Genomic DNA, 12064 nt, shown 5'->3' with positions numbered 1-12064 from the left:
ACTCTGATTGCCGTCAGTACTTGTAACCAAATGTGTGACCTTTCTAAAAAGTGAGTGTTGGAAGGGTTTTAAGTGTTGCGAGGCGGGCACTTCCCCCAGAGATGGTGCCTCTCTTTGGTATGTGAGTCTAAACTGAAAAGAGGCGCTTGCTCAGCCGCAGGGAGGCAAAGGGGATGGCCCGTGGACATCAGCCACGGGAACTCCAGGCGATTAGAGTTGCAGTGGCACAGGGGAGTGGACTGCCTGAGACCTGCTCGGCTCAAGGGAATGGAGAGAGAGGGCCGATCCACTGGGGTCTAGAATATAGATAATATGCAATGCGTTTTCTTTTTCATGGTACTAAAGAGGACGTAGAGGCAAAACTGAGCAGCGGGGGCCTGGGGAAGGGCCGATGTGCGATAAGCCGTGTATATGCACCAGCTCGCTGGCTCCCCTGGAGAGCAGTGGTGACCAGGAGTGGGGGACAAGCACCCCGGCCCCGGCTGGAAAACAGCTCTGTTTGTCTGAAGGCCACGGGTGCTGAATTGGTGCTCTCGGGCTGGGCTGCATCTGGGATGATGATAGATTACCAAGACCTGTGGATCGAGTCAAATGGGAAGAGGAGCACTCAGCGGAAGAGGGAGGGAACCCAGGTTTGTAGTGCCGCGCCGTGTGCGGAATTGAGTGCCTTGACGTTAATCAGCACGCCGTGAGTTCGTACTCCCAAGGTTCCTTCACGTTTAGTAAAGATTAGTCTTGTCCTTGAACTCACTTGTGCTGTAGAAACAACCATTTGGGCATACCCAGGATTCTGAAATGGAAACAAGCCAGGGAGCCCTGAAAATCTGTCTTGTTTGGCTTGCGGACACTGGCGGTAGAAGGTTCGGCCAGAACACGGCTGGGGATTGTATCGCTTCCTGTCAAAGGCAGCCCAGCGCCTAGATCTGTTCCAGAATGATTAAGGGTGTGGACCTGAAGCCTCCTTTCTGCTCTTTGTCTAACTGGGGTGAAGTTTTCTTTCCTTCCTCAGGGGAATAGGAACTGTGTTGCTCATCGTAGGGGGCTTCTGATCCTGGTTGCTCGCACGCTGTGCACCTGACCTCCGCACGCACGGAGAATCGGGCGCTTGTAAGGTATCCACGCTCCAGCTCTTCCCCTTACAGACCAGCCAACAGCTCGGCCTTTTGAGCCCTGCTCTTACACTCCTCTGTGTGACATACCACACGTGGCCTCATAGTAGTTGCCAGCCAGGACAAGGCCAGAGCCACTTGTGTCCCTGCTGCCTGTGTTTGACCAGATTATTGGCAGCAGACCTAAAAAGCAGCAAGAGCTACTCCTTTCTATTAGGACCACGTTTTAGTAGGAAACTTTGCACAAGGCTGACCTTAAATGATTAAAAAGTAAGTTTCCAAGTAAAGCTAGTATATCTCAGTAATCCTGTGTAGTTTAGATTAGGTTTTATTAGAAGGGGTACCTGTCAGAGATCATAATCTCTCAAAGTCATGTGGAGCCACGCTACCTATAACATATGGAAGTTACAATTTGCCGTCTGTAAAACTTCACCGACAGTATTCTTAGACATATTCAATTTTTTTTTAAAGAATTTATTTATTTATTCAACAGAGATAGAGACAGCCAGCGAGAGAGGGAACACAAGCAGAGGGAGTGGGAGAGGAAGAAGCAGGCTCCTAGCAGAGGAGCCTGATGTGGGGCTCGATCCCACAACGCCGGGATCACGCCCTGAGCCGAAGGCAGACGCCCAACTGCTGCACCCCCATAATTAATTTCTGATAAACAATAAGCACTCACATGACCACCCCCATCGGTTCAGCTGAATCCTTCAGTCTTCTAAAGCATTATCTTTTTTTTTTTTTAATCCTACTCATTTCTATCAACAAGAACCCAAGAACCGGCTAATATCTTATTTACAAATGCTGTTTGCAGCCTGGCCTCCTTCTTGGTGTACAGACCAATTCTCCACATCAGCTGTACCTTTGAACGTGTTCTTGCCCCAGAGCCTAAGCCCGGAGCTCTCCGAGGACCTGGCACAGTCTGTCCCGGAAGGCCAGGGTGACTCTGGCCCCTGTGCTGTTCCCTGTCTTCATTGCTAACCTCTCAGCTGTAGTTCACTGTTGCACTGCAAGGACTTTTGTGAATATCCATTTTTTTTTCCTTCCCAGATACCCCTTTTATATTAAACTCCATGTCATCCATGAGTATTCCCTTACTTCCTTCACTCTGAACTAGGTGTACTATTACCGCTTCAGACTCCACAGATACTGTTTCTAAAACTCCTAAGGTTCCAGCAACTCTGGGTCTTTTCTGCATATTGTTAAGGACCATGCACAGAGTAGTACATCTTGGAAGGTATACATTTTCTGGCTTTATATAAACAAGTGGGAGTTTATTTAGTAATTGTTCCTGATACCGAAGTAGGGGGGGAATGTTAACAACATAAGAAAAATGTCTTAAAGGTCACAGAATGCCTCTTCCCCCAATTCTTCAGCAAGTCCCAGTGCTGTGGCCCTTAAAAAGAAAAGTTTAGTCCCCATCATCGATCTTCTCCATTCTTTTTTCTCATTTCAGCCACAGACAGTCCGGTTTTTACCATATTAAAGCAAATCAACCTAGTAAGGAACAGACTGACTTTTATTTATTGGCTATAGTTCTAAGCACCAGAAATGGGCAAAGGAGACCAAACAAAGAAATAGGAAAAATGAGGCATTGAAGGGGAGCCAGCGTCGGGTTTGGAAGGGATGAGGCTTCCGTGGCGGCAGGATGTGCCTTTCTTGCACTGTTTACTCTGAGCTCAGAAATAGAAGAGGAAAGAAGGTAGATCACGCTACAGCTTGAAATGGATACAAAACATACCAGGGCGTGCATAGAGTGTAATCAGACACTGGATGTAATTATGCAAATGTATGTATAAACGGTTTTTCTATGAATAAATCGTCTGCAGCAAGCTGAACACTCAAGGTTAAAGTAAGCATGAGGGCATGGTATGCCAGCCACTAAGTGACTTTGCCCCAGTAGCAGCTAAAAAATGTTGTGCTTTGCTGTTTGCATCTGAGTGTACTTTGAAACCTTGATAATATGAACTTTGAATCTTAAAGATTAATAGGACTTCCACTCCCTTCCTGGAAAGGGCACCACCTTGCTTGGGGAGGGAAGGGGAGGGCGGGGAATTCGTCTGAGGATAAATGTGCCAGGGTTGTTTTTAATCTCTTCACCCTAGTGGCACTTGAAGCTAGTTGTATGTTTATTTTATTTTTAATTAAACTTCACCTGGAATGTGTTTTAGTGGTAAGCATTTCGGAGGCCTGCTTAAAGGAAGGAAATGCTTAAATTTGCTTAGGAGAAAAATGTACTTTCATCTTTCTTTATAAAGTAAATTGAGAACTTCAAACATTATTTCTGAAGGCCCTGGGCCCAACCTGTCTGATTAGAATGCTAAGACTCATTCAGTGTTAGCATGTGGTTTTCTTTGCGCGAACACCGTGGATAATGGCTGTGAAACATTTGTTCTGCCATACTCCTGATGTGAGGATTTCGTGCCTGAGCGCGGCACAGGGCAGGCGAGTTTGCTTCTTACTCATAAGTCTATTAAGACAACCTACCAGAGTGGTTTTTTTTTTATTTCAAAGAATTTGAAGTATCATGTAAAGCTAGAAACACATTAAAAAATGTATTTCCAGCCTGGTAAGAAACATAAAGAGCGGTGACGGTACATGCAGGTGAATTCAGCCAATTTTGTTCCTCATTCTTATTGGACCTTCAACTCTGTAAGCAGTGATTGAGCTCCCTGACCGTCCAAGGCACTGTTATGAGGGACGCAGATATGGGCAAGATGGGCAAAGGCATGTGACCAGTGTTTACGGATCAGTGAACGAGTAGCTCACCACTGCAGGAATGCGCATGTTCAGGGGCTGGGGGGCCAAGTGGGAAAGGAGAGGGAGGACTGGGGAAGCTTGCTTTCTCTGGCACACTAAGCTCCTTAGACTGCTTCTCAGGTGCTTGGCCATGACTGTGCATTTCCAGAGCTAGCAGTCCCTGAAATAAGGCTGCACACTTACTCTTGGTTGGTCAGACTGGGCAGTTTGACCAATCCAGGTGAGGAAGGTCTTAGAAATTGTGCATTGTCCTATACCTGAAAGGACTTAAGCCACTTTAGAAATTCCACAAGCACGATGTATGACTTGTCTCAGTTACAGATTTTTTTTTTTTTAGATTTTTATTTAAGAGCAATGGAGAGAATGAGTAGGAGGAGGGGCAGAGGGAGAAGCAGACTCCCCATTGTTGAGCAGGGAGCCCAACGCGGGGCTCGATCCCAGGACCCTGGCATCATGACCTGAGCCGAAGGCAGACGCTTAGCCGACTGAGCCAGCCAGGCGCCCACAGATTTTTCGGTAGTGCCTTTGTGTTACGGGTGACCTTGCACTGCCGAGTGCTTCTTGTGCGCACTCCGCTAGAAGCTTTCCTTCTCTTGGTTTTGTTCATCCAAACCCAGGAAGTGAAACAGTCATTCAAAATGCCTTCCTCAGTTTCTTCTTATTTATTTTTTAAAAATTGCGTGCGTTGTTTGATTGTTGTCTTTCAGGGAAAGAGAAACAGTGGTTTCCGGCAGTGCTTCTTTGGGAGTCAGAAGCACTGCAAGTTGACAAAGCTGTGTCCGGCGATGGGGTACACGTTCAGGCTGGCTGCTCGGAACGACATCGGCACCAGGTATGGCGCCCCCTCGCCCTCCTGTCGCTAAGCACTCACGTGGTGATTCTGTGTCTCCGTCTCGTGTGGCTGGAAGGCGTGAAGACATCCACTGCCTCCACACTGAGCCCATTTGAGATTTTCCTAGAGGGAATCCTAATCAGAGGGTAGAAGGCGCCTCCGGAGGCGATGAATGCTGCCGGCTGGCCTCGGTAGGGTCTCACAGGCTGGGGGGCAAAGGCCCCCGAGGGGTCTCTGGGAGCCCAGATGAAGGTAGCAGTTCAGATTTTGAAAGCAGTCTCTCTTGAGACTTTTTTTTTTTTTTCAGAGCAGGTGCCTTTTCCTTTCATCGGTACTCATGCAGTTGCCTTTTTCAGTTACATTTGAGGTTGCCTGATAGAGAGGAAGGGGTGCTGGGCCGGCCATTGTTGTCAGGCCCTGGGCAGACCCTCACAGGATGTCAGAAAGCCCACCCTGGCCAGGGCACCGCAGCTTGCCTCCGAGCTGCGGAAGAAAGGCCGGAACAGGTGTCCGGGAGAGCGTCCGGGGATTAAAGATGCTTTGAAAAGACCATATTTCAATTGTACTTCCTGGGTAACTCTTGATTAAGGGAAAAATCCTTTTTCTTTCATCACTGCTTATTGAAAATCTTAAAGGTTCAGCACGTTATTGGTCCCCAAGCTTTTTTCCAGCCTCGAGAACATCACAAGGTTTCCCAGCCCCCTCTCCCCACCCATGATAGCCAGTGCGCGTTACAGGTCTGCTGGTTGAAAAAGTCATAATGTTAAAGGCTTTAAGAGTTAGTCAGTGAATTGGAAGCACCCACAAACTTCTGAAAAATAGCACCGTATATATTTGTAAAACAATGTATTTCATCAGCAGACAATTATTTATGCTCACATTGATTTGGACGTTCCTTGGTAGCCGAAGGTCATAGTTTAGTGACATTGCACGGAGCTGTGCTTTCTGCTGGGTGCTTTCAGGGGGAAATAAATCCATAACTATGTTGTCCTGCAATGTGCTGTGCTTTCTTAGTAGCAGACTGAAGCAGGCAGTCAGGCAAATGGAAAGTTGGGGTGGGGAGTATCATGTAAAGGATGCTCGTGTTCCTTTGTTTGCCGAATCTGGCACGCCCCAGACTTTCCAACCCGAGCAAGTCGGACAGTAGGTAGGCTTATCCTTCCTCTTTTACAATGCCAAGACTCCTCCCATGTTCCTAAATGTGTGTCTTACTGGGTTTATCTCTCTGTAGTGGTTATAGCCAAGAGGTGGTATGTTACACATTAGGAAACATTCCTCAGATGCCCTCTGCGCCAAGACTTGTTCGAGCTGGGGTCACATGGGTCACGTTGCAGTGGAATAAACCAGAAGGCTGTTCACCTGAGGAAGTGGTCACCTACACCTTGGAGATCCAGGAGGATGAAAATGTAAGCTCTGCAGATTTTATACCCTTGCATGTGTTCTGTATATGTCAGTATTGTAATGGACAGAACACCATAAAATTACATTAGCTACATAAGTTCAAAACCAAGCTCTTAATTTTTACCGCTACCACCACTGGCAGCAACCTGTCTTTCCCACAGTCTTCCCATCTCAGGAAGTGGCATTCCTGTCCTGCTTGGGGAAGCCAGAAAATCTGGAGTTGTCCTCGACCCCATCTATATAATCCATCAGCAAATTCTTTTAAATCTGTCTTCAAAAACTAACGAGAAATCTGGCCATTTCTCAATATCCAAGGCTACCACCCTTTCCCAAGCCACCATGATCCCATCCCTGGAATTTTGTGGTGGTCTCTTCCAGTGTTTTCCCTCCCCTCGCTCTTACATACTACAGTCTGTTCTCCACAGGAAGCCAAGGCGATCCGTTAAGTAAATAGATCCTGTCAGTGCTCTGCTCGGAAGCCGTCCTACCCCTGGGCCTTCCCCTCCCTTCTAGAACAGAAGCCAGAGCCCTTACAAAGCCTACGAGGTCCCACGCTATTGGATTTTTCTTCCATGGCCTTGTTTCTGCCTCGGTAGTCTCAGAGTCTCAGAGAACGTAGTCTCAGAGAACGTACAAACATACCCTGGCCTCAGGGCCTTTGCAGTTTCTGTGCCCAGGAGCCCTTCCACTTATCTTTGACTCATTCCCCTCCTTACCCTCAGGTCTCTTCTCACACTTGACTGGTGGAGAGCCCTTTCGTGACCGCCCTGTAAAACAGCACTATCCAATAGAACTTCCCATGATGCTGGAAATGTTCTGTAGTTTGTGCTGTCCAGTGAAGGTAGCGCCTAGTCGCACGTGACGATTGAGCGCTTGAGACGTGGCTGCGGGCCCAAGGAACTGAGTTTTTCATTGTATTTAGTTTCAGTTTAAAGCTGCCTTATTACCCGGCACAGCCACAGAGGAGCGCCTCACTAGATCCGCCGCCCAGTCCTTTCACCCAGCTTGATTTTCTTCGTCATCGCACTTAACGCCACGCGACATGCTTCCTATTTATATATAGGCTTTCTTTGTTTTAATCACTGTCTCCACCTGGCATGTAAGTTTCCGGTGGGCAGGGCTTGGTCTGTTCTTGGGCAGTGCTGAGCGCCTAGAAGGTGCTCAGTAATCAGTGATGAATGGTGGGTGGGTGGAGCGATGCCTGATCGAGAAGACTTCTGTACCTTCAGCTTTTAGTGGGATGCTTCTCCTCTTAAAGGATCGTGCCTTTCCCATCCAGACTGCCCTTTCTTCCTTGGCCAGAAGAGGACACTGTGTGGTCACAAACCTCAGCCAGAGTTCATTACATAGCACATTGCGGCCTCACGGGGAAGACCTCAAAAGAAGAGGCTTTTCTCAGAATAACGTTAAATAATACATTTTTTTTTTTACAGTACATACTGCTTTGTCACATAGCACTGCTTGGTGATGTAATCCTTTGTTTAAAGTGCTTACTGAGCAACCAGAAGTTTGCTCTGTGAGGGAAGCATATGGTGGCATCCAGTCCAGAGCCGATTTATATTCTCTCAAGGGGAGAGCGTTGTTCTCCTTCGCATTAGTATTAGCCTCACAATAAGGTTCCACAGACCCAGGAGAGACTACAAGGAGATAAAGTTAAATTTTTACTCCGAGCCCGAGCAGTATCCACAGCACCGTGGACTCTGATACTCTTTTTTGCAGTCACTGCCAGACCTCTGGCCGCTGGTGGTGATGGAAAGAGGCAGTAGAAAAATCCTAGACATAGAGGTATTTAATAACGCCCAGATTTTATGATACTAATGTTTCTTTCTGGCTTTGCCTTTGCAGGATAACCTTTTCCACCCAAAATACACTGGAGAGGACTTAACCTGTACTGTGAAAAATCTTAAAAGAAGCACACAGTATAAATTCAGGGTGAGTCCGTCATTTTGGTACCTGAACTGCTTAAAAAAGCTGCTGTTTCATGTTTTACCCATTTACCATTTCAAATGGACTCCATAGGTTAAAAGAGTTTTAAGATTCAGGGCATTTCACATTTTTAAAGTAACACTTATAAAAGGCACACCATAGTTTAACTTTAAAACCCAGTTTTGAGGGAGGAAACTGTTGTCGTGTGCTGGAATAAATCGCATGATGGCGTGGCCGGGCGCCCTCAGCCGGGAGCCCCCACCCTGAATGCGCGGTGCACCTGTCTCTCACCTGTACTTCACACCTTGCCCTTCCACGTTTAATTCGATTGCCCTTCCACTCTCCCTCTGCCTTGTAAGGGAAAACGGAGCTCCGCAGCAGCTGTCCAAGTGGAAGGGCGGTGGGCGGCTTTCTGTGCCGCAGCACTGCTGGTCGGTGCTCAGCACTGTGTGTTCTGGTGTAACTCTGTCCCTTCTGGAGATAGGAGTTCTTCTTCTGAGTCTTCCCTTCCTTCTCTAATTCGGGGGCCAAATGGCGTTTGACACTTACTAGTCATTCAGTAAACAGCTGTCAGATCATCAAGTGAAGTGTGTGACCGTTGGAGGAAGATGATAGTTTCGGATTTTTACCAAAGGCTTGTTATTTGGAGTGGGCTCTGAGAACATAGGGACACTGCTAGCGTTTCTCCACAAGGTGGCATTGCCCTCCTCTTAAATAAATAAGGATATTTTTACCTGTTTTCCCCTCCCCTGTTTTCCTTCCACAAAGCAGTAAGAACCAGGAGATAACATACTGGTTTTGTTTTATGTCTTCTTGAAAGGGTAAAAATGTATTTCACTAAAATCCACCTTTATTGTTTTATTCTTCATTGTTCATAGCTAACTCTACAGAAAATAAGTACCTCATAAAGGAAACACTTGTAAATAAGTCTGTTGTTTGAGATTGAGAGAGAGGAAATGCATGTTGTGTGTCTGTGTCTGTGTGTGTACAGATTCCGTGATCTTGCCACGTTAAAAAGTTCCCATTTGGGGGCTCCCGGGTGGTTCATTCCATTAAGCGTCCACCTTCAGCTCAGGTCACGATCTCGGGGTCCAAGGCTCCAGCTCCACTTTGGGCTCCCTGCTCGGCGGGAGTCGACTTGTCCCTCCCCCTCTCTCTGTACATTCTCTCTCACGTGCTCTCTCTCAAATAAGTTAAAAAAAAGTTTTTTTTTAAAAAGTTCCCATTTCTTTAATAACTGATATCTAAAGCATGTTAATATTTTTTTGGTTGTATTACAGCTGACTGCTTCTAATGTGGAAGGGAAGAGTTGTCCAAGTGAAGTTCTTGTGTGTACGACAAGTCCTGACCGGCCTGGGCCTCCCACAAGACCCCTCATTAAAGGACCAGTTACATCTCATGGCTTTAGTGTCAAATGGGGTATGTTTTGCTGTTGCTTATTTTTTACAGATTTTTAAAAACTGATTAACTTCAGTAGTGACAAACCAAGATAAATAAAAGGTATAATTTGTGGGAGCTTTACAGATTTGGAATATATGTATGAGAAACATCCAGAAAATTCCACAACTGGTAAAATGGACAATTTTAAGAGCATTTTACTTACTTTATGATTTTTTCCTGTATTTTTCCTCCTGTACTATTATGTGTTACTGATTTGAATGTAGTAATCTCTGAGTATATATTCATTCTTCAATAGCTTGCCCTTACCAAATGGTAGTGATATTTAATGTAAATAATTGATTTATAAAATTAATACTGAAAATACATTTCAAACTTTGGGTATGTCATCATAAGTAAATTTTGACGTACAGAATGTTCAAGTTAAAAAGAACTAGGAAGACTTTAGTTTTTTTTGTTGCTTGTATGTAACCAGAAGTCTTGAACTTTAGGAATTTTTCACGTTGAAGTTATCATGTGTGCTTGGGGGGTATTGAGTGGAAAGATAGTGTGGCTCACCTCTGCACCGTGGATTATTTCAATGAAATGAAGGCCATTAGAGGGGCGCCTGGGTGGCACAGTTGGTTAAGCCTCCCACTCTTGGTTTCGGCTCAGGTTGTGATCGCAGGGTCGTGAGATATGGAGCCCAGCATTGGGTCCCTGTGCACAGCTCGGAAACTGCTAGAGTTTCTCTCTCCCTCGTCCTCTGCCCCTCCCCCACATGCACTTGTGTGCACGCTCTCTTTCTCTCAAATAAATAAATAAAACTTAAAAGAAAAAGAAACAAATGCCATTAGAATGTTAATAAACATTTGCAATTATATGTAAAACTATTATGATATATATAATTATCACTAATGTGACATCATAGCTACCTGAAAGGCAAAAAATGAAAGGAGAAATTTAAAATAAGATTTTACCTGGCAGCCAAGTAATGTAAAGGGGATTTAAAATACTAAACTGTTGGGGCACCCTGCTCAGTGGGAAGAGCACATGACTCTTGATCTTGGGGTCGTGAGTTCGAGCCCCAGTTTGAGTGTAGAGATTAATATTTTTTTTAATAAAATATTATTTAATTGTTCTTGGAGGATCAGCCATTGAGACATAAAAACTGTATCAAGTTACTTTGAGGCAGAATTATTAGGATATCTATTTCCTTGGAAGATGGATATGATTAAGAGAAACTGTAAAAATCTAGGTGTGCTTTTTGCCGGATTGTAAAGCTTTTTTCTCAGAAAAGCCTAGAAAGTCCTGTAAATACTAAATGTTTACTTATATTAGCTATTTGCTACAATATTTAACTCCATTACTGTTGTTTTAAGTATCTTCTTTACTGAAATGTGTATACATTAATGGAAATACCAAGTGAAAGAAGGGAAGGGAAGAAAAGTTCCTAAATCTATATCCAAAATATAGAAGTGGCAAACTGAGGGGCACCTGGGTGGCTCAGTCGTTAAGCGGCTGCCTTTGGCTCAGGTCATGACCCCAGGGTCCTGGGATCAAGCCCTGCATGGAGCTCCCTGCTCAGCGGGAAGCCTGCTTCTCCCTCTCCCTCTCCCCCTGCTTGTGTTCCCTCTCTCGCTATGTCTCTCTCTGTCAAACAAATAAAATTTAAAAAAAAAAAAAAAAAAAGTGGCAGAGTGAGAGTAGAGGTAAATTCTGCATAGTCTTGCAAAATTATAATGCAAGGTATTTTTCTGCTCAGAAAAGAAAACTCTTGAAGGCACAGAGTTAGCAGTGTAGTAAATATGCAAAGTCTATAGGGCTCTGGTAGTAAGCCAGCACCCCTTCCTCACACCACCTCTTCGGTGCACGTTCTTGCTGATCCACGACTTCGGCTGCATATCAGGTTCACTTGGGATATACAGTGTGCTTAGTAGCAAACTGTGATGGCACAGATTTATTACATTCTGAGGTTTTACTGATCTTATCAGTAAGTTTTGTACGTTTCTTTCCTTCCCTCTCCATCTCAAAAGAATCTGGTCACTGGTAACTTAAGTGAAGTACAGAATAAAATAATAATAAAAGAAATACATATTTCATCTTATATAAAAATTACTAAATATTAAAGAGCAGCCTTCAAAATTCTCAAGTAGATTTATTAACTCTTAGAAAAATCAATTCGTATTTTGAATTTTGCTCATGTTTCACTAAATGACATTTCTAGCTCTAGAACTTTGAGTAATTTGAGCACATTTGGGGTTTCTTAATGTTTTTGTTTCTTTTGTTTTTCAAGACTAATAGAGTAATGATTTTACCTTTTGCTTAAATGCAGAATTAAGGCAGTATAATGTGACATGACTTTCTGGGTTCTGATGATATTTGCTGAGAAAAAGCAATGCCCTTTCATAACTAATAAGGCATTTGCTTACTTTCCAGATCCTCCAAAGGACAGTGGTGGTTCGGAAATACTCAAGTACTTGCTGGAGATTACTGATGGAAATTCTGAAGGTGAAGTGTTCGGAAATCGTTTTACTCGAATCTAGTAGCACCCCGTTATCTGTGTACTCATAGTGGGTATAGTGAGCCGCCATTAATTCCAATGCTAGCGCCCTTATGACAAATAAACCTTAATCACGCGTTTATAGTTTTCTCTCTT

The 12064-nt window shown here is 44.7% G+C and overlaps 1 protein-coding gene across 6 annotated transcripts in view; it reads left to right on the top strand.

The window, feature by feature from the left end:
- FNDC3B (fibronectin type III domain containing 3B) overlaps positions 1 to 12064 on the top strand; it is a 339887-nt gene that overhangs the window by 273511 nt on the left and 54312 nt on the right. For all 6 annotated transcript variants that reach the window (XM_034662802.1, XM_034662824.1, XM_011227894.3 and 3 more), the window contains 5 exons: positions 4577 to 4701; positions 5933 to 6107; positions 7948 to 8034; positions 9309 to 9447; positions 11845 to 11916. In XM_034662802.1, the coding sequence (XP_034518693.1) occupies positions 4577 to 4701; positions 5933 to 6107; positions 7948 to 8034; positions 9309 to 9447; positions 11845 to 11916 (598 nt within the window). The remainder of the gene's footprint in view (positions 1 to 4576; positions 4702 to 5932; positions 6108 to 7947; positions 8035 to 9308; positions 9448 to 11844; positions 11917 to 12064) is intronic.

The sequence above is a fragment of the Ailuropoda melanoleuca genome, chromosome 1, assembly GCF_002007445.2.
Source record: "Ailuropoda melanoleuca isolate Jingjing chromosome 1, ASM200744v2, whole genome shotgun sequence".
Classification (NCBI taxonomy): Eukaryota; Metazoa; Chordata; class Mammalia; order Carnivora; family Ursidae; genus Ailuropoda; species Ailuropoda melanoleuca.
This window is presented reverse-complemented; position numbering and strand designations above follow the sequence as displayed.